General features: G+C 46.6%; 1 protein-coding gene across 5 annotated transcripts in view; it reads left to right on the top strand.

Annotated features, from left to right (window-relative positions):
- The first annotated feature begins 185 nt into the window (after nt 1-185).
- Nucleotides 186-24,866, top strand: part of Rgs3 (regulator of G protein signaling 3) — a 116,677-nt gene continuing 91,996 nt past the window's right edge. For 3 of the 5 annotated variants that reach the window (XM_063260401.1, XM_063260380.1, XM_063260439.1), the window contains exons 1-5: nt 186-303; nt 17,093-17,143; nt 19,753-19,811; nt 20,472-20,566; nt 21,364-21,432. In XM_063260401.1, the coding sequence (XP_063116471.1) occupies nt 201-303; nt 17,093-17,143; nt 19,753-19,811; nt 20,472-20,566; nt 21,364-21,432 (377 nt within the window). In that variant the 5' untranslated portion in view covers nt 186-200. Of the gene's footprint in view, nt 304-1,761; nt 1,944-17,092; nt 17,144-19,752; nt 19,812-20,471; nt 20,567-21,363; nt 21,433-24,866 lie in introns of those variants that run through there. The other 2 variants (XM_005000961.4, XM_013145922.3) reach the window with 2 other exon arrangements.

The raw sequence follows: 24,866 nt of genomic DNA, 5'->3' as shown, positions 1-24,866 counted from the left end.
TTCCCTGGGCTTTCCTTTACCCTAGCTTCTGAATGCCAGGCTTTCTAGTTTTGGCTGTGAGTGATCAGCTCTTCCTTGGGGCACTTGCAGGCCATTCTTAACTCTTGATCTTGAGCCTGCAGGTCTGCAATACCTCAGGGCTCAGTGTCCTGTCTACATTATATGGCTTGAGTCTGAGGTTACCTATTTTCTCTGGCTGGATGGAGTGGCCAAACAAGGATACTTCCCTACACAGAAAGGATGCTTGGACTCAGACTTTCCCAGCCAGAAAGAAGATCAGGCGTGCCCAAGTCCAGGGTGTGGGTAAGTCTATCTGCCAGAGGTTTGGCCCTGCCCCCGCTAAGGGCATTGTTCATAGAGTGGGGATTGGGGAGGAGCAGGGTAGGGGTTCACAAGGTGCTAGGATTCAAACAGCCCACCAGCCATTTTGGGACTCATTTGCATTCGGCCACTTGTTTGTTGACTTCAGGGCTCCTCGGTTTCCGTGCTCCACTGGTGGCCAGCAAAACCTCCGGCATCTAGTTTCTTGCTGCCTCCTCCTGCTATTGGCCATGGAGCAGGTGTGGAGGCCAAGGAAGAAGAGAAGGGTGATGCCCTTTAAGGTAGACAAAGCTAGGTTCAAATTTCAGCTCTTTTTTTTTGCTAGTTCTGTAAACCTTAGGCAAGTTAACCTAGCCTCTGCCTGAAGTTCTGATTGTAAACTGGAGTTAATACTTCTTACTGTTCCTGTGAAGATTAAATGAGATGATGTGTGCAGATTTCTCAGCTCAACTCCTGGCACCTGCTACTCAGTATATATAACTCTTCTCCTTCACGCCCCCCAGACTTGTCTTCAGTAGATCGCTGAACCACAAATACCATTTGGCAATGAAGTCAGAGGACTAGGGATGAATACCGACACTTCCCATTTTTAGAGTTACATGAGACCGGCAGCTTTCCCTTCCACAGTGACACACTCAGAGATTTGCAGAGCAGATGTCTTGGTGTGAAACCACTCCCTGGAGGTGTCTCATGAATGTTTGCCGACAAATCCACACAAGTGCTGACCTTCCTTCTTAGTGCTGCCTCCCAGCACCGCGCTCACCAGGCAGAGATCCACAGTGCCCCCTCCTCTGTGTCCTGTCCTGTGTGTGAAGCCTTGAGCTGCAGATGCGAGGCCACTAGTCTGGCTGGACCAAGCTGCTCTGGTCCAGACCTGTGCCAGGCTGCTCTCTCACCTCATAGAGGAGGTTCCAGAGAGCAGTCCAGGCTGAAAGGGTTAGGGAAGGGGTGGCAGCCTGCTACAGGGCAGGTGCACATATACAGGTTTCCAGACCCATCCACAGTTAGGAAGGTGCTCTTTTGTCCTCGTTCGGCTTTGATGATTACAGGCCTGAGCTTCAAAGCCGGTTACAAACCCAGTTGTAACTCAGCTAATTGCAGCCTGGGGAGCTGGGTGAGCAGGCCAAGCCCGCCCGAGTGGGCACACCGGGCTGCAGGTCTCTCTTGAGGCTGGCACCTGCAGCCTTGAAGCGCGGCGAGGGAACCAGGGGTCTAGGCTTGGCCACTGCCTCTTGCAGGCCTCTGGCGTTAGGAGCCATCTCTGGCGGCGGGTGGCAGTCCCCGCCGCTCCCAGCGTCCACGCCCCCTCCGCGCTGGCCAGAGTCTGCTCGGTCAGGTGGAAAGCTTCCCATTCAAACCAGCGCGGGCCAATCAGGGCCTGGCGCGCCCGGCCGTTCCAACAGCGCGCAGAGCAGCCGGGCTCCTGCTGGCTCCCGCTTGGAGACTCTGGCGCTGGGGCGGCGAGCCTGCTACCTCGGTTACTGGCAGCAACACAGCCGCCTCGGGTTGCAGGCGCTCCCCACCCTGTCCACAGCGGGGACCCATGGAGCGCTCCTTGCACCGCGTCTCCCTCGGGAGCCGGCGCGCCCACCGCGACCTGTCCTTTTACCTCACCACTTTTGGTAAGTGCTTCTGGGACGGGCTGCCGGGGCTGCTTCCCCTGCTCCCGTCGCCCAGGAAGGCAAGCTCTCGTGGTGAGAGGCGAGGCGGGAACAGGCTGCTTCTTCTTCGGGGGCACCTGCTCAGGCCCCTCTCTCCAGAGATCGCCCAGGACGGAGCAGGGCACCGCTCAGGCCGAGTAGCAACACACCACCTGCTGCCTGCCGCAGCTCTCGCTGGCTGCAGTTGGTTCTGCCTTACTTGGCTGGAATAATGCCCCAGTTAGTCTTTCAGAGACCGGGGTTGTCACCACGGAGTTTTCTATTAGCAAGTAGCTCAGGTTAAATCAGGTTAAATCTAGTTATTGAATCTTGAGATCTCATTCACCCACTTTTCTTGGGTTTAGGAACCCCCATATACAGGGTTAGTCTGGGAGGCCTTGAATCCCATGGAGTCATTTTGGAGGCTGTAATCTTGCTTGGTCAAGGAGTATCTGACCTGTAGCTGAGATGGGAGAATTCTCTTCTCCAGGACAAACCTTAGGAGAGTGCAAAGGCTGTCCTCAGGGGTTGGGGTGGACAGAAAGAGGCAATAGGCCCTGTGCCCAAGCTCCTGGGTTGCAGATGAGGGGTCCCTCCACTACCAGCCTGGCCTTCCAAGTAGCAGTTGTAAAGGTAACAGCTCTCCCCTAGAGTACAGCCTGGTGCAGCTCTTCATTTCCTCCTGGTCTTGGGTCTCCCTGTGAGGAGATGGTTTGTTTCTCCTCTGTGAAGACCTGGGCCCAGAGAGAGGAAGATCCCCCGTGAGCCAGTGGCAGACTTGGTGCCCAAGCCTTCTGGAAGTGACCTGAGCAGCATATTTCTGTTTGAACTTGCATACAATCTTCTTATAACAATCAGGGCAGCTATTGCAACAGAATTGGACTTTGCCCTGAGTGTAAAGGCAGAGCACCCAAGAGTTAGGCCCATGGTGGCTTCCTGGCTCCCCTCCTCTCAGGCTGACTCCTGTCCTACCACCCTGGCTCCTCACAACCAGCTTGCCCCTTCAAGAGGCACTGTGACCCGGCATCATGAAATACACTCATCCGGGTGGTGGAGGACAATAGGTACCAGGTTTGTTACCTGCATTGTGTCATGTTGTAGCCCCAACCCCACAGGGAATCCCGGTGGCCCCACTGGAGATGTGGGGCTCTGTGAGACAAGGGACATCCCCAGGATGATGTGGGGTGGTGGAGTTTCAGGTGGTCAGGAAGCTGTTTAATGCTGTTACTTTAGCTGTGCCCTGATTAAAAAATGAAAATAGGGTTCACTGGGTTTTCTTCTTATTGTTTTTTATATTCTTTCAGACTTCTCTAATTTCAATAAAATTGAGATCAACTTATATGTGCAGTTTTGTAAGCCATTCTATTTCCATACTGCGATGATGTGAATATTTCCTTGCATCCGTCTAAACATATTCATCTATTGACTTGACCTCCCTACTGGATCTGAGAAGTTGGGGAAGGTCCTGGCCCAGCAAGGTGTGACTCCTACTCAACCATTGCCTCAGGGTTAGTTCTGATGGGCTGGATCTGTGGTTATAGGGAACTTTGTGTTGAACTGACAGCTGTTACTGAGTGTGGAGGAGGCAGGCAGGACCTGGGGAGGAGTGAGAACCTCCTGATCCTACTCAGTTTCTTCTGAACTCTCTCCAAAGACACTGATTAGAAAGTCTGAAAAGTTCTCCTTTGTTTCCTGCATTAGTTCTTTTTCCAGTGGTGCAATCTGTAATGGTGCTCCTCTTCTAGGCTGCTGATTTTCGTTGTACACATTTGTATGTGAAGGTTCCTGTCGGTGGTGAGTAAACCTCGCCACGTATCAGAAGCATCTTAGGCCTCTGTTAAAACATAGTTTCTGAGAATAATGCCCCTAGAATTTGATTTAATAGGTCTGAAATGGAGTCTGAGAATCTATACTTGTGCAGGTGTGGTGCTGTGTACCTATAATCCTAGCACTCTGGGAGACTGAAGCAGGCGGGTTGCAGGTTTGAGCCCAGCTTGAAAAATTTAGTGACAATGAGATTCTATCTCAGAAATAAAAAAGGAGCCGAGAGGTAACTCAGTGAGAAAGCACTGGGTTCATTCCTAATCCCCAAGTACACACACACACACACACACACACACACACACAGAGCCATAGTATTTTGACCATCAGTCAAACTACCATGAGATTCAGAGTCAAATTGTGATAGCCAGTGTGGATTTCTTTTACTGGGAAGATCTTTGCTAAGCTTTTCTTAATCCCCTTTCCTTTCCCAAGTGTAGTAGGTGGTCCCTGGCCTTTAGCAGTGTGCTTTTTCTCAGAAGAATCTGGTTATCTAGATGGAAGATTCCTGAGTACACACTTTCAAAGGGAACACAAGTATTTTCAGAGGTGGAAAGATGAAGTTGTTCCCTTCGGGGAGAACCCTGTGTGGTGCATACGCTGTAGCTGTGTGTGGATGTGAACACACCCTTTGCCTCATCCTCCCAATGTGACAAGTCCAGGTGACATTCACTCGTCATCCCACTGCCTGAGGAGGAAGTGGCTGACTTTGGGGAGGGAGGATGCAGCCTGAGGGTAGGACCTGGCTTCTTTTCTAGAAGGATTTTCCTTTGCTGTAATATCTGGTGTAATTTGAAGAAACCATTCTAGGTGTACATAATGCTTTTCCCCAGGATTGAATCTTTGATTTTGATTAGAATATATTGCTATTTTTTCGAGGGTAAAAGCTTTGTTGGGAAATACTTAATATATACACAATTCAGTGATTTTTTATTTTTATTTATGTATTTATTTTATTGGTACCAGGGATCGAACTCACGACTGCCTGCTTGCAAGGCAGGCGCTTATGCCGCTGAGCTAAATCCCCAGCCCGATTTTTTATTTTATTTTCATGGTTTTATAGTTATCACCACAGTCAATTTTAGAATATTTTCATCACTTTAGGAAGAAACATTACCCCTTTAGCTTAGCACCTTTAACTCCATGTCCTTCCCTGCCCCAGGCCCAAGTATTCACTGATCTACTTTCTGTCTCTATAGATTTGCCCATTTTGGACATTTTGTATAAGTGAAATCGTATATATTTTTCTGTGACCGACCTCTTTCACTTATAATGTTTTCAAGACTTATTCATGTTGTATCTTCTATCAGTGTTTCATTCATTTTTATGGGGGAATTTTTATAGCTGACACATCTCACTTTATCCTTTCATCTGTTGGTGGATATTTGAGGTTTTTTGGCTATTATAAATAATGGTGCCATGAACATTTGTGTGGATTAACTCTTTCATTTTTCTTAGGTATACAGTTAGGAGAGTAGTTTCTGGGTCATAAGGTGACTGTTTAACTAGTTGAGGAACTGCAAAACTTTTGCAGTATCTGCACCATCTTACATTCCTTTTATTTTTATTTTTTTCTTTTTTTTTTTCTATTGGTACCGGGGATTGAACTCATGACCGCCTGCTTGTAAGGCAGGTTCTTATGTCACTGAGCTAAATCCCCAGCCCCCTATTTTTATTTTTTTCATCCTATATTCTTATCAGAAGTGTGTGTGCAGGCTTTGATTTCTCCAAATCTTCACCAACACTTATTATTATCTAACTTTTCAATTCCAGCCATCCTGGTGACATCTTATAATTGTTTTCACTTGTATGTCCTTGATGGCCAGTGCTTCTATACATTCCCTATATTATTATTGACTCTGTGTACATTCTTTGGAGATTATTGACTATATACCTTCTTTGGAGAGAAGTTTACTCATTTTTTCCCCTCATTTTAAAATTGTGTTATATATGGTTTATTATCGAGTTGTATATCAGATATATGATTTACAAATATTTTATTTCAATTTATGGATTTTTTTCTCACTTTTTATAGTATTTTTTTGAAGCCTGAATGTTTTTAATTTGGGGATTCAATTTATTTTTTATTTTGTTACTTGTATTTTTAATATTATATTTCTGAATGGTAATGGTATCAGCTTTAAGGTCATAGATATCTTTTCTCCTGAAAGTTTTATGGTTCTAATTCTTAAATTTAAGGCTTTGACTTATTTTGAATTAATTTTTTTATATGTAAGAGTTAAGGGTCTAGTTTCATGTTGCTATCCAGTTATCCTAGCACTGTTTTATATTGCTGTTGGTTGATATTGGTACCTTTATTAAAACGTAGTTGACTGCAGAAGCAGAGGCAGGAGGGTTGTGAGTTCAACACTAACCTGGATGACATAGTGAGAAGCTGTTTCACCATGGGACAAAATGAAAAAATGAACAGAATCCTGATTATATAATAAACAATATCAAGAATCAACAAATAGGATCATATCGAATTAAAAACTTCTGCAGAGCATAGGATACACCCAACAGAGTGAAGACAAACTATGGAATGGAAAAAATTTCCTGCCAGCCATTCTTTGGGCAGAGAATAAACATCTAGGATATATTAAAAAACTAAAAAAAAAAAAAATTAGACTCACCAAATAAAAGACTCAGGGCAACTGAAATGAATAGACACTTCTCAGAAGGAGTATAAATAGCCAATAATCCATGAAGAAAGGTTCAACATCTTTGGTCATTCAAGAACTGCTAATTACAGCAACATTGAGATTCAGTCTCACTGCAGAAAGGATGGCTGCCAATAAGAAATCAAACAGTAATAGATGCTGTTTGTGGGGGAAAACTGTGGGGGAAAAAAAGGGAAAACTTCTTCATTGTTGTGGGACAGTAAATTAGTATGATCACTATAGAAATCATTATGAAGATTCCTCAAAAACTCAAATTAGAAATTCCATTTGACCCAGCTTTTTCCTTTCTAGGTATCTTCCCAAAAGAATTAAAAGCATTGTATTACAGCGATACATACATATCGATGTTTATAGCAGCACAATTCAAAATTGGAAGTGACCTATGTGTCCGTCAACATATGAATAGATAAAGAAAAGATGGTATTTATACACAGTGGAGCACTACGTGGCCATAATGAATAAACTTGAGTCAATAGCAGGAGAATGGATAATGTCAAGTGAAATAAATCAGACACACAAGCTTAAATATTGCATGGTTTCTCTTATATATAAAAGAAACCCAAAATAAAAATACAGATTCTGGGGAGCTGTTGCAAGATAAAAAAAGTAAATAAAGAGAAAAGTATAGATGATAGGAAATAAGATCAATCTTTTGCAAATGGGGAGAGAACCAAGAGATGGTGGAGGGGGGCAGAGAAAGGGGAGAGGAAGAGGAAATGAAAGAATTAAGATGTGTTTTGTACATGCACCAGCAGCTCACAAGGGATGTAATCATTATGGACTGCAAATATGTACTAATAAAAATAAGAAGCAAGAAAATAAAAATTCAGGATCCTAAAAATGTTAGATAAATATTTGAAAAATATCTTCTTAAAGGGGTACCAACTTACTGGCTTGCCTAAAGAGCCAAGTTATTAACCTACTTGAGATTTCTGAACCCAGTGATTACGCTGCCTTGGGTCTCTGGTAACCTGGAAGTGGCCAGTGGCCAAGGGAAGAACGGTGGCCAAGGGAAGAACAGGGCATCAGGCCAGGAGATGATGGGCAAACTGGCCATGATCTGGGGCACGCAGGACGCTGTGGGCCCGGTGACACAACCCACCTGTTGCTAGAAATGTCGCCTCTAATGAACTCGCAAGGTGCTAGTTGTAAGGAGCAGCTGTAAATGCAGGTCCCAAAGGCTGATGTGAGCCCAGTGATTCACCAGAGAAAGGCGTGGCTCTGAAGGCAGAATAAAGAACGGGGCGCCTTCGCCAGGCACTGTGTCTCTTTCCCAGGTTTGTTGCTGCACAATGGCAACTGGATTCCCCTTTTCCTGCCTCTCATCGGAAGCCATTTTCTGGAGCGAGCAGGGGGCTTGGGAACAGCTGCCCACCTGCTGCCCACCTGCTGCCCACCTGCTGCCCGCCATGTCGGGCAGTGTGAGGTCAGCCCCGAGCTGGGGGCTTCCATGTGCCCCTGCCAGCTGTGCCTGCCAGGCCTTTTCCCAGGCCTGCTGTTCGCGCCTGGGGACCTGCTTCTGGCAGAGACACGGCTGCTACACTCAGTGCTGATGGTTATTCTGTGGTTTGGAGTTGGTCTGTTTGGGAGCTGTGGGAGATTCTGCAGAGTTTCTGGCCAGTCGATCCACAGTCCTTTGGCCTTGTTTTAAATTCCGTGTGTATGCCTTTTTAAACCTCTTCTGCTTTGAAGTGCTATTACAGTGTCCCACCATAATGATGTGTAATTCTGTAATTTATCACAAAGCATATACAGTACCTTTGTAACTCTCACCAGAGTCAAAATGTGAATACTACCAATGTCCAGAAGATTTGTGTTTTTTTTTTTTTTACCAATTAGTTCAAAATATTTTGCAATTTTCATTGTCATTTTCCTTCAGTCCTTGGATTTTTAGAAGGGTATTTCTTTTTCTTTTCTATCTCTTTTTTTTCTCTTTCTGTCTCTCTCTTATTTTCTTTAGTGCTTTGGCTTGAACACAGGCCCCTCAAACTGAACTATATCTCTAGCCTTTTACAAATTTTTGAAATTAAATTTCAAAATTTTAAATTTTGAGACAGAGTCTTGCTAAATTGCTAAGTTTCCCAGCTGAGCTCAAACTTGCAATCCTTCTGCCTCAGCCCTCTGGAATGCTGGGTTACAGGCAGATACTACCGTGTCCAGTTTAGAAGTATATTTCTTAATTTCCAAATATTAGTAATTTTCTAGTGATATTTTATTGATTACTTTGCGTTTTGGTCACATCCTCTGTATCCTTTAGTTCTTTGCAATTCACTAAGGTTTGCGTGATGGTCCAGCAGGTTGTATAAATGTTCTGTGTGTACTGGAGAAGGGCTTTGTTTGAAGCAGTTGGATGTGGTGTCTTCATCTATGTCATATTCAGGTCAAGAGTGCTAATTATGTTCTTTCAACCTTGTAACCTTATTGATTTTTTTTCCCCAGTTTTCCTATCAGTTACCAGGAGCAGTGTGTTAACATTCCTATTATGACAAACATCTATTTCTAATTGCAGTTGTCATTTTTCCTTTATATATTTTGAAGCTATATTAAGAACATATAATTTTGGAGTATTATCTTTCTGGTAAATAGGAACTTGTTTGACAAATCTTCTTTTGTTGTTATGATGATTTTATTTCTAGTAGAGATAAACCTACTTTTCCTAATATTAGCATAGCTACCCATGCATAATATTTGCCTGGCCTCTTTCCACCCTTGTCTTTCCTGCCTCGCGTGTCTTGATTTTTAGGTGTTCTATGTCTATTCCAGGGGCAGGAGAGGTGTTATCTTTGCTCTCCATGCAGCCATGGGGTGATGCTGTCCTTCAAAGAAAGCTTTGTTCTTAAGGTATCTCAGGTCACTAGCAATCTGGGATGTATCCCCACCCATCCCACACCCCTGCAGTCCTGTGGATTGCTACAACCTGAACCACTTTAAATTTTATTTTACTGAGAGTCTTGCAAAGTCTCCCAGGCTGGGTTTGAACTTGTGATCCTCCTGCCTTAGCCTCCCAGAGTGATGGACTTACCAGCGAGTACCACCATGCTGGCCTGGGGATAATTTTAATTCCTTGTTAGGGACTGAGATTATTAAAGCTGAGCAGTTCCTTGAGGAACTGCATCTGCTGACTGTTACTCTGTTCTTAAGGAGCAAAATTTTGGGGTCCCTGTGCAAAATTAGGCTAGAAGAGCCCTGCTTCTTGGTGAGCTCCGGTCTCCAGCCCCTGTTATACCGTCCCTGAGAAGGAGGCAGAACCTCTGCATGCCCTCTCAGCCCTCCAGTTGCCCCCCTAGAAACTGAAGGCACCTTAGAAGAAAATTAGCCAAGTAAATCTCGGACTCACATTCCACAAACTTCTGTCTCCGTATGCTGCCCGGGGGCTCCTCTCTGTCTTATTACACCTCTAAGAAGGTGCTTTGAAATTTTTAGTCTGGTTTTTCTAGTTCCCCTTAGAAAACATGCAAATCTCCAACACACATTTCCTAATTTTTCGGAGTAGTTTCTTTTGTTTTGCTCCTTCCATCTCTGTCATCTCAGTGGGTGTCCTGTGTTTGTGCCTGGCCATTTACCTGTATGAGTCTCACAATCCGGACAGAAATGTTATTCTTCCCACCACACAGCGGTAGAGCTCAGGCCCCCCAGTCTTACTGACTTCAAAACCTGTGCTTTACTTGTAGATTTGTGCTTTCTGTCTTGTGTTCTCTGTGTTAAACTTGTTCTGCTGGAAAACATTATTTGATAGTTTAAAAAAAATGAGTATAAAACATAATGAAAATAAATTATGGATTCCCATATGTTGCTCAAAGCTATCAGAGAGCATGAAGCAGATGCTACTCATTGTAAAATAATGCATATTTAGCTGTGGAGAAAGAGTGGTACTATGAGATAAAGAAGGGTTCTGAGTCATTTATGAAATGTAAAATTGACAATTTTGGATTTAAAGTTATATGACTTGATACACGTGAGTTAATAAATCATGACAAAATCCAAAGGAAAAAAAATTTTTTTTTTTTTTTTTTTGGTACTGGGGATCAAACTCATGACCACGCGCTTGCAAGGCAGGCGCTTTTGCCGCTGAGCTAAATCCCCAACCCCTTATCCAAAGGACAATTAACAGGAAGAATAATGTGAATTTTTAGCACAAATGTATAAAAAGAAAACCATTGCAGTGAAACATTGCTAAGTTACTAAGTTTTTCAGGCTGGGTTCAAACTTGTAACCCTTCTGCCTCAGCCTCTTAGAGTTCTTGAATTAATACATACCTGCTTCAGAGCCCTTCTCCAATAATACGGAACAATTCTACATTTTTCTGTTTAGTGGCAATGGGTATGGTTTGAATCTGATAGCATTCTTTAGTAAGAAAATCAAGCCTCTCAAAAATAGGTGGTCTTCATTCCTTAGTCATAATATACTCATGCACCTCTCTCTCTCTTCTTTTTACTTTGTACTATTTTCTGCCTTGGGGATTGAACCCAGGACCTTTGCTACATTCCCAGCCCTTTTTCTTTTTCCTTTTTTATCTTTTTTTCGGTACCGGGATCGAACTCACGGGATCGAACTCACGGGATCGAACTCACGGGATCGAACTCACGGGATCGAACTCACGACTGCCTGCTTGCAAGACAGGCGCTTATGCCTCTGAGCTAAATCCCCAGCCCCTCCTTTTTTTTTTTTTTGCTAAATGCCCCTGGCTGGGCTAAACTTGTGATCTTCCTGCATGGCCTCCCAAGTAGGTGGGATCACAGGCACTTGTATTGTACCCAGCTAGTCAGATGTATCTTTAAACTGTATTTTGTCTTCACAAATTTTAAAATTGAAAAATTGCCTCAGAATGGAGGTCAGATTTATGTGACCTAATTGTGGAGGCAATTTATCTCAATATTTACTGGCTTAAGAGACCAAACATTCATTATCCCGCTTTTTCTGTGAGTCAGGAGTCTGGGAGTAGTTTAGAGGGATGGTTTTTGCTTGGGTTCTTCAAGGACATTGCAGCCAAGATGTTTCTCATGGCAGCAGTGATCAGAATGGGCACTACTGGAGCTGAAGGTCCCTTTCAGATGACCCATTCCCTTGGCTCTTAACAGGAGGCTTCAGTTCCTTGTTAATATTGTTGACTTCTGTTTCACCTGGGTATGGTGGCCGAGGCAGGACAATTGCAAGTTCAAGGCCAGCTTGGGCAATTCAGCAAGAGCCTCAAAATAAAAAGGGTTGAAAATGTAGCTCAGAGGTGGACTGCTCCTGGTTTTAAACTCCAGTGTACCCTCTTTCCTACAGAAAGCTTCTGTTTCCATCACATGGGTCTCTTCCCAGAGCTGCTGTATTTCCTTATGACGTGGCAGTTGGCTTCTATATGAGCAAGAGATGTAAATATGAAGGCAAGAAAGAACCCTACCACAAATACCAATTAAGTAAACATCTACTAGGGGCTGGGGATTTAGCTCAGCGGCATAAGCGCCTGCCTTGCAAGCAGGCAGTCATGAGTTCGATCCCTGGTACCGATAAAAATGAAAAAGACAAAAAAGAAAAAAAAAAGTAAACATCTACTAACTGTTCCTTTCTTCTCCCTGTGCTTATGCCCCGCCCAGCAGTTCACTGTGGCCCTAAGCTCTCGGGTGGGAGAAGCAGGAGTCCTGTGTGATGTTTGGGATCGAGCCTCCACAGGACTGCTAGCTTTGGTGACAGTGTGGTCCAGCCAAGGCCAGATGCTGACTGTGGTAGATTCAGAAATTTTAATTTCCTGGCTGGCGCAGGAAGAAGACCTGAATGCTAATTTATTAGTTTATGCTGAGTAGACTAGACAACTTCTGCCGGCCAGAGCCATCTTTCTGGAAGGAAATTAGCTTGGGAAGCCACATTAATAGCAGGTTTCATGGGAAGCTGTATGTCCAGCAAAGGGGATTGAGTGGCCCCACTACCATTTTTTCCCAGCATGGTTGCCTCTGTTCCCTTGGGCTGAGTCACCCTCTGCAGACACTGTCACAAACCAGAGCCACCTCCCTGCAAGGATCTCAAGATCCTCTCCACAGATGCTTGAAATTCTCCAGGGCTCTGGCTAAAGAGCTGTGTGGCTCCCAGTTCCCTGACACACTGCAGCCAACTGCTTCCCCCTTACAAGGCAGAGTGGAATTGGCAAACCCACATCTGAGCCAGGACCAGCACTGTGGTGTGGAAAAGGTGGCTGAGACCCAGAGGGGGCGGTGCTTGGCAGCAGCTCCTCCTGCCCTCCTGCTTGCAAGGTCTGGGTGCAGGTGGTCTTCACAAATTCAGGATAAATCTGTGAAAGTCAGCAGCTGGCTGGGCTCCCTGTAGAGCTCACCCACTTTGAACCTTTATACTCACATCATTTCCCTTCCAATGGCTTTTAACACGGAGCACTTCTCAAATGGGCAGCTGCTTTTGGAGTGAATTAGGTTTTAGGGTGATTGCTGCTTTATGTGAGCCAGGCAAATCTCTCTAGATATATTCTGTGCACATCCCAGATTGGCATGGGCTCCCTCAGGGACTTAGAGAGGTGCAGCCCAAATTTTCTTTATTTTCCAAATGTGCCCCTTCTGTCAGGAGGGTCAGATTTTGCTTTCCTGTGGTGCTCCACTGAGGACCATCTGCCAGGCTGAAATTCTTAACCCACCCCCATACCCTTTGCATTGTGACCAGTGAGTCTGTGCTCTTCTCAGGACTGTGCCCAGCAGAGTTTGGGCCTGTTGCCTGTTACAGTTTATATCTAGAAGTCCCCTGATGACTTTGAGAGGTGAAGCCCTGCAGGAGGAGGTAGATCATTGGAGGCGTGCCCCGAATGGTCTGTCTCCTCTTCTCTTGGTCTCTTTGCTTCCTGCTGCCACACCATAAGCTGTTTTTCCTCTGCTATGCTGCTCTGCCTTGGAGCCAGCTGACTATGGACTGAAACCTTTACACTTTATGAACCAAAATAAACCTCTCCTCATTTAAATTGTAGGTGTTGAGTATTCTGTCCCAGTAACAAGGAAAGCAAGCTCACTGTCTTCCAGCATGTTCTCTCCTGGGCTTCTCCAGGCACTCCAGGGATTCTGCCTGACTGCTCCTGGTGCTTGGTTGCCCTAGACTAGGAGACCGTCTGTGGAGGCTACCCTCTTCGGCTGCCTCTTGGCTTCTCTCTGCTCCTGAACATGAGGGTTGCATTGAAGGGTGGAGCTGATCACAGGAGATGCCCTTTAGAGGGCTGTGGATTCTGGGAAGCTGAGGGATAGGAAAGAGTGCTGGGACTGGGGCCAAGTTCTGGCCTCCAATCCTGGTTCTGAGCCTACTGGACACGGTGAGTCCAGAGCAAGTCAGCTTCCATGTCACGCATAACTGTTTTGGCTACCAAATAAGGAGTTGGAAAAGATGACCTCAGGGACCTTAAGTGTCATGCATTTGATGGAGTGGGCTGATATGGAGGACAGAGGGGACATCTCCTGTAGATATGAATTTACCCTCATCCATGAGCCGAGAGCTAAGCTGGAGAGATGGGAAATTGGTCTGCAGGGTTTGGTCTTTGCTGTGAGAGCAGAAGAGCTCCAGGTGCTGTTGGCAGGGCTGCAAGGGAAGCTCTGGGGAGCCGTGGGAGCTTGCAGACTCCTCAGATGCAAGTCATGCTTCATACCAGGCTAGACCTCTCCTCTTCAGCTCTAGCCTCAGCCTTGTACATCCATGTCTGAGCCACTGGGCTGGGATTTACTGTGAATAGGCATCTGTACATTCAGATCCCTAGTCCCTCAATCAGAGCCTCGTGCAGGTGCCTGGTGAGTGTCTGCTAATGGAAATTCCTAACCATTTGTGCTGGGAAGCTTGTCATTTTTGTAAAGGGCCATTGTAAGGTGATAGCTGTTGTGCAGTGCAGTGGTTCCCAGGGCTTTAGAAATCCAACCATGTTTGGGCCAAGGCTGGCTTTGCTCTTGTAGTAATTTCAGAGAAGAAAAAAATAAAGTGCTTCGTGCTAAACATAGCACGGTTGGACTGGTCAGATATGATCCGTGACTGCTGGCCTTGTCTGTTTCCAAATCTCTCTCTTCTACCCTACTCTGGAGCAGGTAGTTTATACAGGAGGTGTCTCAGTTGTATCGAGCCCCAAAGTGGTAATTGCAAGGACCTTGAGATAATAATGCTGTGGATTCTCAAAGAGCCTTTCATTGGTGAACCTCCTAACCCTCCAGTATTATCTCCCAGCTTGGGGAGTACAGTAACCCCTATCATTAGCTCAACCTCCTGGCTTCGGGTGTTGTGGGCTTGAGAGAGGAAGTGGAACAGGCCTCCTGGGCCCTGAGACCTTCGTTGTGGCCTGGAGAGCAGCAGGGATTCTAGTGCATTAGGGCCCGGCCAGGGTTTGCTGGACTCTGAATTGCTTCTGACCATAGTTTATACTCGCAGTGTGAGGATCAAGGGATTGCCAGGTTGCAGTGTTTGGGGAACCCATGCAGAGTTATGAGACATGCAGCTTTCCCTCTTTTCATTCTCCCATTCTCGCCTGCCTGCTCCCAATCCTGCTCCAGCCAGTAGCAAATCACAAACCTCAGCCAGCAGCCCAGTGAACAACTAGGATGACAAATGTTAGAAGGACTTTGGATTTCAAATCTAGAGAACAGAGCCCAGAGCCGGCGGAACCCCATCTGGTCAGTGAAAGTCACCAAGAGGCCCCTTTGGTTCCAAGTAAGATGGAGCACTGAAGGGCTGGGGATTTAGTTCAGTGGTAAAAGCACCTGTCTTGCAAGCAGGCGGTCGTGAGTTCGATTCCTGGTACCTATAAAAAAAAAAAAAAAAAAGATGGAGCACTGAACACCAGCAATTGCAAAAGGAAATGGGCTTCCACTGCAGGCTCCCCTCACTGAAGGTGACAGGGCTGACGAGGACGACTGTGAGGCAGGGTTGTCACAGGTGTGCAGGTGCAAGTGTCTGGCCCTGCTTCCCTGGCCTTCCCTGCATGCATCTCCTGGGTAGATGGAGTTCAGTAGCTTCTTGAGGTTTCAGGAAGAGGAATCTGACAGAGAGGGAATTTTTTCCCAGGGCTTTGTGTGTGCTAGAACTTTCACTGAGCTACACCAACAGCCCGGAGAGAACCTTGACGTGCCACAGAGGAAGAAGAGTGTGGCCTCCCTCTTCTCCGTCCCCGCTGGAGGCCTGGGGTATCTGTGGGTATGATCTGAGGCCTTATTTTTTTCTTTTCTTTAAATAAAAGTGGGGGAAAGTCTTGCCCAGCCCTCCATTCTAACCTACTTTCCAGCTTTGCTGCTTCTCCTGTCTTTTTTTTTTTGTCTTTTTCCTTTTTATTGGTACCAGGGATTGAACTCACGACCGCCTGCTTGCAAGGCAGGCGCTTATGCCGCTGAGCTAAATCCCCAGCCCCTGCTCCTCCTGTCTTAACATTTTTCCTTCCTCTCTTCATGCTTTCTTGTTCCCCTCTTCCCTTTCTTACTTCTTTTTCTTCTTCTCTTCTTTTCTCTCTCCTCTTTCTTTGTTTTATTTTTCTTTATTTTAATTGTAGACATGCATAGTTCACAAATGCATGCATCTTGTTAAAACAGCAAGAGCTAGACATAGTGGTACAGGCCTGTACTGTCTGCTACTCAGCTATGCAGGAGGCTGAGGCAGGAGATTGCAAGTTTGAGGCAAGTCTGGGCAACTAAATGAGACTTTGTTTAAAACAAAAAAGGTGAGGCTGGAGAGATACACCTTTCTGTTCTCTGCGGTCAACTCCCATTACCACAGAAACAAAACCAGTAGCTCCCCGCACCAGCAATGTAACAAGAACAGCAACAGATTGGAATTTCTCTTGAGTGCCTCCTTCAAATTTCCAGTTTCTTTCATGGGGACAATCTGTCATTAATTTGATGTTTTTTCCAGAACACACACACACACTCACACACACACACACACACACACATACACACATACACACGCACATTTATTGTGCTGCAGTTTGCTTGTCCCTTTTAAAAACTCCCTAGTCCTATTCCCATGCTGGGTCAAATGGAGCCACCTCACGGCCATGCAGCAGAACAGCTCTGGACAGTTTATTTCACCATGTTTATATTAGCGGATATTTCAGGCCCCTTATTTTATGTTTCCTATTTTTTGCACTGCTTTGGCGCCAGCCTCTGCATACCCTCTGTGGGGTTTTAACCCTCTGAATGACCTGGCATGAAGATTGTTAGGTTGGTAGATACCCAAGTTTGAATTCTAGTAGATATTGCCCGAAGTCTCCCTGCACTGACCGTTCCTCCATCAGGACATGTGAGTGCTGTTGTCCTGCACCTTGCCCAACACTGACAACAGCCTCACATGGCAAGAACTCAAGGCCCCTGTGTGCCTGCACCACCTTGTGCTAGAGGGAACTCCCCGTCACCAGACTGACACCAACTAGATTGGAGAACTGCACCGAAGGCACTGCAAGAAGGGACTTCTTATGTGGAGAAGAGGCTGAGTAGGGGGCTTCTAAAGTCCCTTCCAACAAAGGCTGGCTGGGCTTGGTGCATGCCTATAATCTCAGCACTTGGGAGGCCGAGGCAGGAAGATCATCATGAGTTCAAGGCCAACCTTGGCTACACAGCAAGACCCTGTCTTTGTTCTTCTAGTGTTCTCCTGAAAGGAGTTGGGGTGAAGCTGTTTCTCTTCTTGTTTCCCTAGGTCAGCTGAAGCTGTCGATTGATGCCCAGGACCGGATTCTTCTGCTCCACAGTGAGTATGGCCATGTGGAGACCCTCAAGGAAGAGGCAGGCCACTTACCTCTTTCCTGGAGTGGGGGACGGAGTGGTGTCACATGGCTATGGCCTCTTTTTTCATCTTTGTACAGTGTCCTGCTGTGTGTCCACTGACAACAGTGGCTATTCACATGGGACCCAGCCCCAGATCCTGGCCTCTTGTGTCTGGACTCCATGTGGTGGGTCTTTGTCCTTGGCAGCCTAGTGCTGCCCCTGGACACTCTGTTATCTCCCCTGACCCCAGGAGAGCAGGTCCACAGAAGAGCCTTCCTATCTTCCCTTCCTGCTTTCTTCCATAACTTCCCCTCTCCCTTTTTCCCATTACTGGTGGGCAATGCATGGTGATGGTTTTTGGAGCTGGACCACTAGGGTCTGCATCCTGACCCTGACACTTTAGTTGCTGAGTGAACTTGAACAAGCTCAGTTTCCTCAAATGTCAGATGGTGGTGCTATTAGTAGCCATCTTTGGGTTGTTACCAGGATTAAAAGAGTTAATATTGGCAAAGTGCTTAGGACAGAGCCCAGCATGTAGTAAACTCCATATAAATGCCTGCTAAATAAAATAGAAAACCATAAACTCTAAAAATAGTGATTGAGCACCAACCATGTGCTAGGGTCTGGGGACGCTGAGGAAAAGCACCTGGCTTTGTCCAGGTTGTGCTGGTGGGATTCAGAAGAAGTCTTGGAAAGATAGCAATGTCTACAGTCTACCTCAAAGGAGGAATAGATGTGTGCCAAGTGGAGGGAGCAGGAGTGCTGTTCTGGGAGCTTCATGCAGAGGGAACAGCAGGTGCAAAGACCGGGGGGCCAGAGAGGGCACGGTGCCCTTGAAGAGCTGTCCAGGATGACTGGGGCACAGCATAGGAGGGTTTTGCACTTGATCAATCCATTTCTCCTTCCTTGCATCCAGTAGTTACCAAGTTTCTGTTGTGGCCCCCGCTGCCTGTGTCCTTCTGTGTGGTCCAGAAGGCCCTGCCTGGTTCTTCAGCCTACCTGGCTGTTGCTGCTCAAGGCATCCTTTACCCCCTCTCCCATCCAGCTACTTGCACTCCTGTGAACGTAACCTGCTGGCCCACGCGTCTGAACCTTTGCTCTCACTGGTGTCTGGAACAACTTTCCTTCGTTAAACTCCTTTTGGAAAATACCTCTGTGTCCCTCTGCTTTTGCCAGAAGTGTGCCTGTCTTAATCATCCTTAATTAAAACTCAGGAAGGAAGGCTCGTTTTGCTTATTATTTTCCCCGCCAAGAGTCACCCTTCCCCGACCTACCTCCCTGGGCTGGGTTTGTTGCTTCCTCCCCATCACAGCTTGGATACACTGTGCTACCCCAGGTCTGGTCTGTGCACCCCAGGGAGGGGGAACAGAAGGATCAGGTCTGCCTCACTGTCATTGGTACCCAGGGAGACCCAAGAGTCATTAGGCTTGGATCCTGCTTTTGAGAACCACGCTCTCCAGGGGACAGATCTACACAGGAACAGTAGCTAGGATACAGGGGAGAGTGAGCCAACAGGCGCCTGGGGTCCCTTGGTTCTGGCCTAGAGGGGCCCAAGGTGAAATTCCCAGAGAAGCGCTCTTTGCCTGACAGTGTCGGACTCCAGCTGTGCAAACAGTTTTTGCAAAATGCATCTTGGCCTCCACCACTCCATTTGTCCTGCACAGTTTGCTTTGGCTTCACCCCAGTCTCAGGCCCTTCATCCCTTCCAGCCCGTCCCTGCTCCTTCCTTTGGCTTCCCAGGCCTCACGCCCCAGGCTGCTGGAGGCTGTGTCCAAGTCAAACCCTAGGGCTCAATCAAAACCAAACACAAAAGGAAACAGAAAGAGCCTCTGACTTCTGTGACTCGGACAAATAGGCCATGCTTGCCTGTAGGGCCAGGCCTCACTCACCCCACACTTTCCCTGGCTTCTATTTACCTTTAGCAAGCATTTGTGGAGCATTAACTTGTTTTTCAGACGTTCTTCCAAGTACTTTAGATACATTTAATGGGTACAGCAACCATAGGAAGCAGTCATCACTAACACTTGGGAAAATGGCAAAGTGATTTGCTCTGGCACGTGCACTTAGTCAGTGGTCCTGCGGGGACTCATGCCCAGGTCTGCTGCCTCTAGAACCCAAGCTGTTACTATGGTGCTATCCTGTCATTGCACCCTGGATCACCATGCTGCACATGTTCTACAGTTTGACTCCCACCCTCCACCCCGTGCTCCCAGAATGGCACTGGACTGGGAGTCAAGAGACAGGAGTTCTAAATTCAGCTTTCATTCTCATTGCTCTGAGTGTTAGGACCAATTTCTTACTTTTTTGGGTCAATAGGGTGGTGGTGGCAGGCTCAGTACATCTTCCAGTTGTAAGATTTAGGGAATGGAACGCACTCTATACCATGGTGAGGGGTTACAGAGCACGGGCAATGGTGGTGATGCACTAGACTACAGAAGGATTAATATTATCCCATAGTTATTATATGGACTAGGGTCTGGGGGTAAGGGCTGTCACCCATCTACTCACAGGTATGCCTTATATTTCTTTTCAGATCTTCAGAGTGGTATGGGTCTGTGCATGTTTCCATTCAATATTTTAATTTTCTTTTAGTCATTGAAGGCAAAGGACTGATGAGCCAAGAACCTGGAGTCTGTGATCCCTATGTGAAGGTACATGATGGGGCTGGAGGTAGGGTGGGTATATTGAGGTGAGTCCCAAAGTCCCAGTGTACTTTTGGGATGGGGCCACTTGAGGTCATAGCTGCTACCTCATTCTTTGGGTCAGTGGGCATTTACTAGGCCCTCTGCTAGGTCCCTAGGGCTGGCATCTGAAGGGTCAGCCTCATTGTTTGTGAAGCTTGTGCTATTTAAGGTCCTGGAAAAGGACTTGATTAGGAACAGGGCTGAGTGCCTGAGGCATGAGAAGACTGCATTTCAGGGAGGGGATGCGCTTGGGCCATCGCTGTCCAGGGAAAGGAGTATTGAGAGTTGCTGGAAACTTAGATGAGAAGAGAGCTCTGGCTTTTGGGAAGCCTCCCTAGTTGGAGAAAGAGCAGAGAAGAATCAGCCTCATCTCTGGTTGAGTCCATGACTGCCTGCTTGGTAGCAGCCATCATAAGACCTGTCCTGCTATCTGATTCCAATGCCTCTGTCCCTGGGGCTGTGTTCTTTTCCAGCATCTAACAGGACCCTCTACGCTGTCCTTTGCAGAGGCTGGATTGAAGGACACTGGGAAACCTTCAGCCCAGAGATGTGCAGAGGTTGCTGCTGGATTTAGGTGGTTATGTGGTTCATGAGATCAGCTAACGCTTCCTTTTTCTTCAATTCAAGATTTCTTTGATCCCGGAAAGTAATCAGATACGCTCTCAGAAGACGCAGACCATTCCAGACTGCAGAGACCCAGCTTTTCATGAGCACTTCTTCTTGTAAGAGTCTGGAGCCATGGACCCTTGAGAGGAGAGGGAGGGAGTGTTTATCTGGAAACAGCTCTGTTTGCCAGATCTAGAACTAGATCTAGGCAGAGAAGCAGTGACTTCTAAAGGGTGTCTTTGTTTTTTCATTCCCTTGTGTCCTTGCATCCCTGGCCCTGGGCCCAGTGGCGAGGCCGCAGTGATAAGGTATCACTGAGCTGCTTCTCATGCTATGGTGCCCAGCTTGAGAGCAGGCAGTTTCCCACTGTGCCTGGGGCCAAGCTCTTGCCTTTAGCAGAAATTTCCCAAGCCGAGGGGTATTTTGAGTCCTGCTCCCCCTTTTTCTTTAAACTTGTTAGTGTCCCTCAGCCTCCTTGTTTATAAAATGGGGCTAATAATAGTACTCACCTTGGAGAGCTGTGGGTACTATGGGAAAGTCATGGACTTGTGGTCTTCTCTTGAAAATTAATAATATAGCAGCAAATAATATAGCAGCAAAAAGTAAGGAACACCCACGGGTCTGCTACTCAGGCAGATACACCTTGCTGCAGTGGTTGATAGACCCTGTCCTTGTGTGGGTGCGTATGACTCTGTGTGTGTGTAGAATGTGTTGATTTGTGATGGCAGTTGTGACCTCCTTCTTGTGCTTACTGTGATTTGAACTCGGTAACACATCTCCCACACTATTGTGCTTCAGTTTATTTATCTACCTGTTTAGGTTATTTCCACAGTTTTGCAGTCACAGCTGACTCCAGGGATCTGGCCTGGAGCTCAGCCCTCTGAGCACTCTAGTTGTTTGCTTTGGTTCACAGCCCTGTGCCAGAGGAGGATGATCAGAAGCGTCTTCTGCTTACCGTGTGGAACAGAGCCAGCCAGACCAGGTGAGGGGAACTGCTGAGCTGGGCCAAGATGCTGCTCGAGGTAATGGGGTGGCAGCCAAGTGGCTGGTGTGGGGCAGGGCCTCAATTAGTGCCTGCTGGATAAATGAAGGGTAGTGACAACGGTAAATAAATAGCACAGGTTGCCATCCCCTGGGTCACCGTCACTCCAGGTGAGGCCAAGAATCCTGTTGTCAGTGAGCACTTGCTGAATGCTGAGTACAAACGAGATACCGTGTTTGGCTACCAGGGGTGCCAAGCAAACTACATGTGGGTTTTCTGTTACCAGGGCACCCAGTGTGCAGGTAGGAATACCAGGTACTGAATGGAGATAAATTATAGGAATAATGTGCACACACTCAATCCCATTGGACTAGAAATATCACGAAAAATAGGCTTATTTTGCTCTTAGTCACCATGATATCCAGTGCCTAGCCCAGAGCTGTTTCAGAAATACTGGTTGTGTGACTAAAGAAATGAAATGAGCCATTAGGACAGTAAGTGAGGAGAGGGAGCGTTCACTGTGGGTCAGATGACGAAGGAGAACTTCAGGGGACAGATGGGATTTTTATGGGGGCAGAGAAGAAGAAGACAAGTCTGGCAAGGGTATTCAGTAGGGTTCAGCCTGAGCAAAGGCAGGGCGGCAGGAACACAGAAGAGCACTGAGAGTCAAGGATCGGAGGTCAGAACCCTGCCTCTGACGGGTCAGAAGATGCCCTGACGGGGCGGTGGAGGAGTGAAGGCCCCCTACATAGAGGCAACAGTGTGCAGAATGGAGCTTGAGGGCAGAGCTGCAGCAGAAGGAGCCAGTAACTTGGGTCACGTTTTTTGGAAGAGAAAATGAGGCCGGGGAAAGTGAGTCAGCCCCAGGGAGGCAGCGTGACCAGGGCAGCATCTCCACTTGTTGCCTATTTTGGGAAAGTGAGATTCCTTATTAAATAAAACACAGCCAAACTCGTGGTCACAGTCCCAGCCCCAAGCTCGAGGGGGACAGGGCAGGCTCAGACAGGCCTGGCTGCAAGGCAGATGGCCCTGCCAGGCTGTCAGCACCACGATGGCAAGCTCGGCCTCTGCCTTCTCCGTGGATTTTCTCCTCTATCGATCCATTTCTGAATGAGAAGCCTTCTGAGCTAAGGAGACAAATAGAGATGGCAGGAAACTTGGGCTCTGTTGAATACTGCCAAATCAAATTTTGCTTCTCTAAAGAACAGACATCCAACTTCTCAACACAAAAGACAAGCGCAGAAGGAAGGAAACAAGCATTTATCAGACTCTTCTTTGTGCCAAGCACTTTCCATGTATTATCTCATTTAACTTTATTAACATCCCTGAAGACAGTTATTATTGTCCCACTGCAGAGAAGAGAAAACTGAGGTCTGTGGAGGCTAAGGCCCTGGTTTGAGTATCTGTAACAGCTCATGCTTATCAGGCTCTTGCTATGCGTGGACATTAGGCCTAAGTGCATACCACACATCATCTGATTGAATCTTCACAATGCCCTACAAGTTGAGCAATATTATTATTGCTTTTTTTTTTTTTTTTTTTGATGGGAAACAGACACAGAAAGGCCAGGCAATTTTCTCAAGGTAAAACAACCGGGATGCAGTGAAAACAAGCCTCAGATCTAGGCAGGCCAGTACCATCTGTATACTTACAACTACATCACAGTGCAGCTCCCCTGCTGCCTCATGTGGCACACTCCAAAGCCACACCTTCTGTGTCAGTAGCTTGCATCTCTAGGTCTTGGGATGCTTGTCAGTAGTAGCATCCCTAGGCCTTGGGATGCTTCCCAGAATTTGCAGTACAGTTTTACATCAGTTGTCCAGTCAAAAGAGTGGTGATCGCATGCTGAAACCAGTAAGAGACACGAGGGAAGTGTCTGGTCTGTGACTCCTCACCATCCTCCCAGTGATGGCAGTAAATGCATATTAGAGAGACAGGGTGATCTATGAAGATGTGCTGGTGAGGGACCAGATGACCTCAGCGTGTCCTGCCGATAGCAGCGTTGCTGGGGAGATCAGGGCCTTGGAGCTGTAGACTGGGACTTGGCTCTGCCTGGCCATGTGACCATGTGACCATGTGACCATGGACCAGGTCCTTCTCTGCTCTGGGCCTCAGTTTCCTTGCCTGTAAAATGCAGGGGTCTCTAAGGTTTGTTTCAGCTTCAAGGTCCTATGAGTTTTTAAGTCACAGATATTTTCAAATGTGCGCAAAGATAGAAGGTGCCATACTCTCAGCCTGCACCTCTTACCAATATCCAACTGATCTGGTTTTGTCTGTGCCTCACCCACTTTCCTGTCCTCCAGTAGATTATTTTAAAGACCTCCTCTCATCAGTGTGTATCTCTAAAGGATGGCTTTAAAAAAGATGCAGCCGGGGCTGGGGATTTAGCTCAGCAGCATAAGTACCTGCCTTGCAAGCAGGCGGTCGTGAGTTTGATCCCTAGTACTGACCAAAAAAAAAAAAAAAAAGATGCAGCCACAGCAACACTGTCACACTTACTCATTACACAATAAGGAACTGAACGATTTGAATGTTCTGTTTAATGATATGGTAAAAACCAAGTAGAAGTTGCTACTATGAGTGATAGCATTTTCAGAACTTGTGGCCAGAGAACACTCTTGAAGAGAATTGTTATGGTATATACCAAGTTAAAAAAATATATAGAATATAATCTTTTAAAGAGAACATAATCTTTTAAAATACATTGAGATTAAATTGTGTAACTCTATAATGAAAAATAGTTTAGGATTCCAGAGAGAGAGAAAAAAGAGAGACAGACAGAGACAGAGAGACAGAGAGAGAGCGAGAGAGACAGAGACAGAGACAGAGAGAATTAAAATAGTTTCCCTAAAAAAATCCCACATTTTTGTGTTGCTTTTTAAAGACAGGATCTTACTGTGAATCCCAGGTGATTGAACACAAGCCTCCTGGCCTCGGTAGTCTAAGTGTGAAATAGTGCATTTTCATTTTACAGAGGATCACTTACCCTATACTAGACAGTAAACTGAATACTGCCCTCCCTGTGTGCTCCATGAGTTACCTCTACTCCTTGATCCTCACTATTCCCTTAGCCTGAAATGCCCTTCCTTTCATTCCCTCTGGCTCAACTCATTGGGCCTTCTGCCAGCATCTCGGCCCTGAGCTACCTCTTGCCTCCCGTGCCTTCAGAATGCGTTGCCTGCGCCGTTCATCTGTCAATCTCACCCTGTCCTGTGACATGCCCTGTATTGCGCTCTTAGCTGCTATGTAAATTCCTGCCTGTTTGTCTTGTTTCCTTAACACTGCGGCTTCTTGCCCAGCGCCTGCCAACCATGGGTTTGATGGATTCCCCATTTGTCAAGCCTTCACTGAACTCAGGCGCTGGCAGTCAGGAGGAACTAAGACTTGGTCCCAGCTACTCCGCACCTAGGGAAATTTCAGGCCTCTCCGGGGTG

Source organism: Cavia porcellus, unplaced genomic scaffold (genome assembly GCF_034190915.1).
Source record: "Cavia porcellus strain 051 isolate PalLab524CR breed Dunkin Hartley unplaced genomic scaffold, mCavPor4.1 scaffold_1, whole genome shotgun sequence".
In the NCBI taxonomy this organism is placed as follows: Eukaryota; Metazoa; Chordata; class Mammalia; order Rodentia; family Caviidae; genus Cavia; species Cavia porcellus.
Note: the sequence above shows the minus strand (reverse complement) of the source record. Positions and strands in the feature narration are given on the sequence as shown.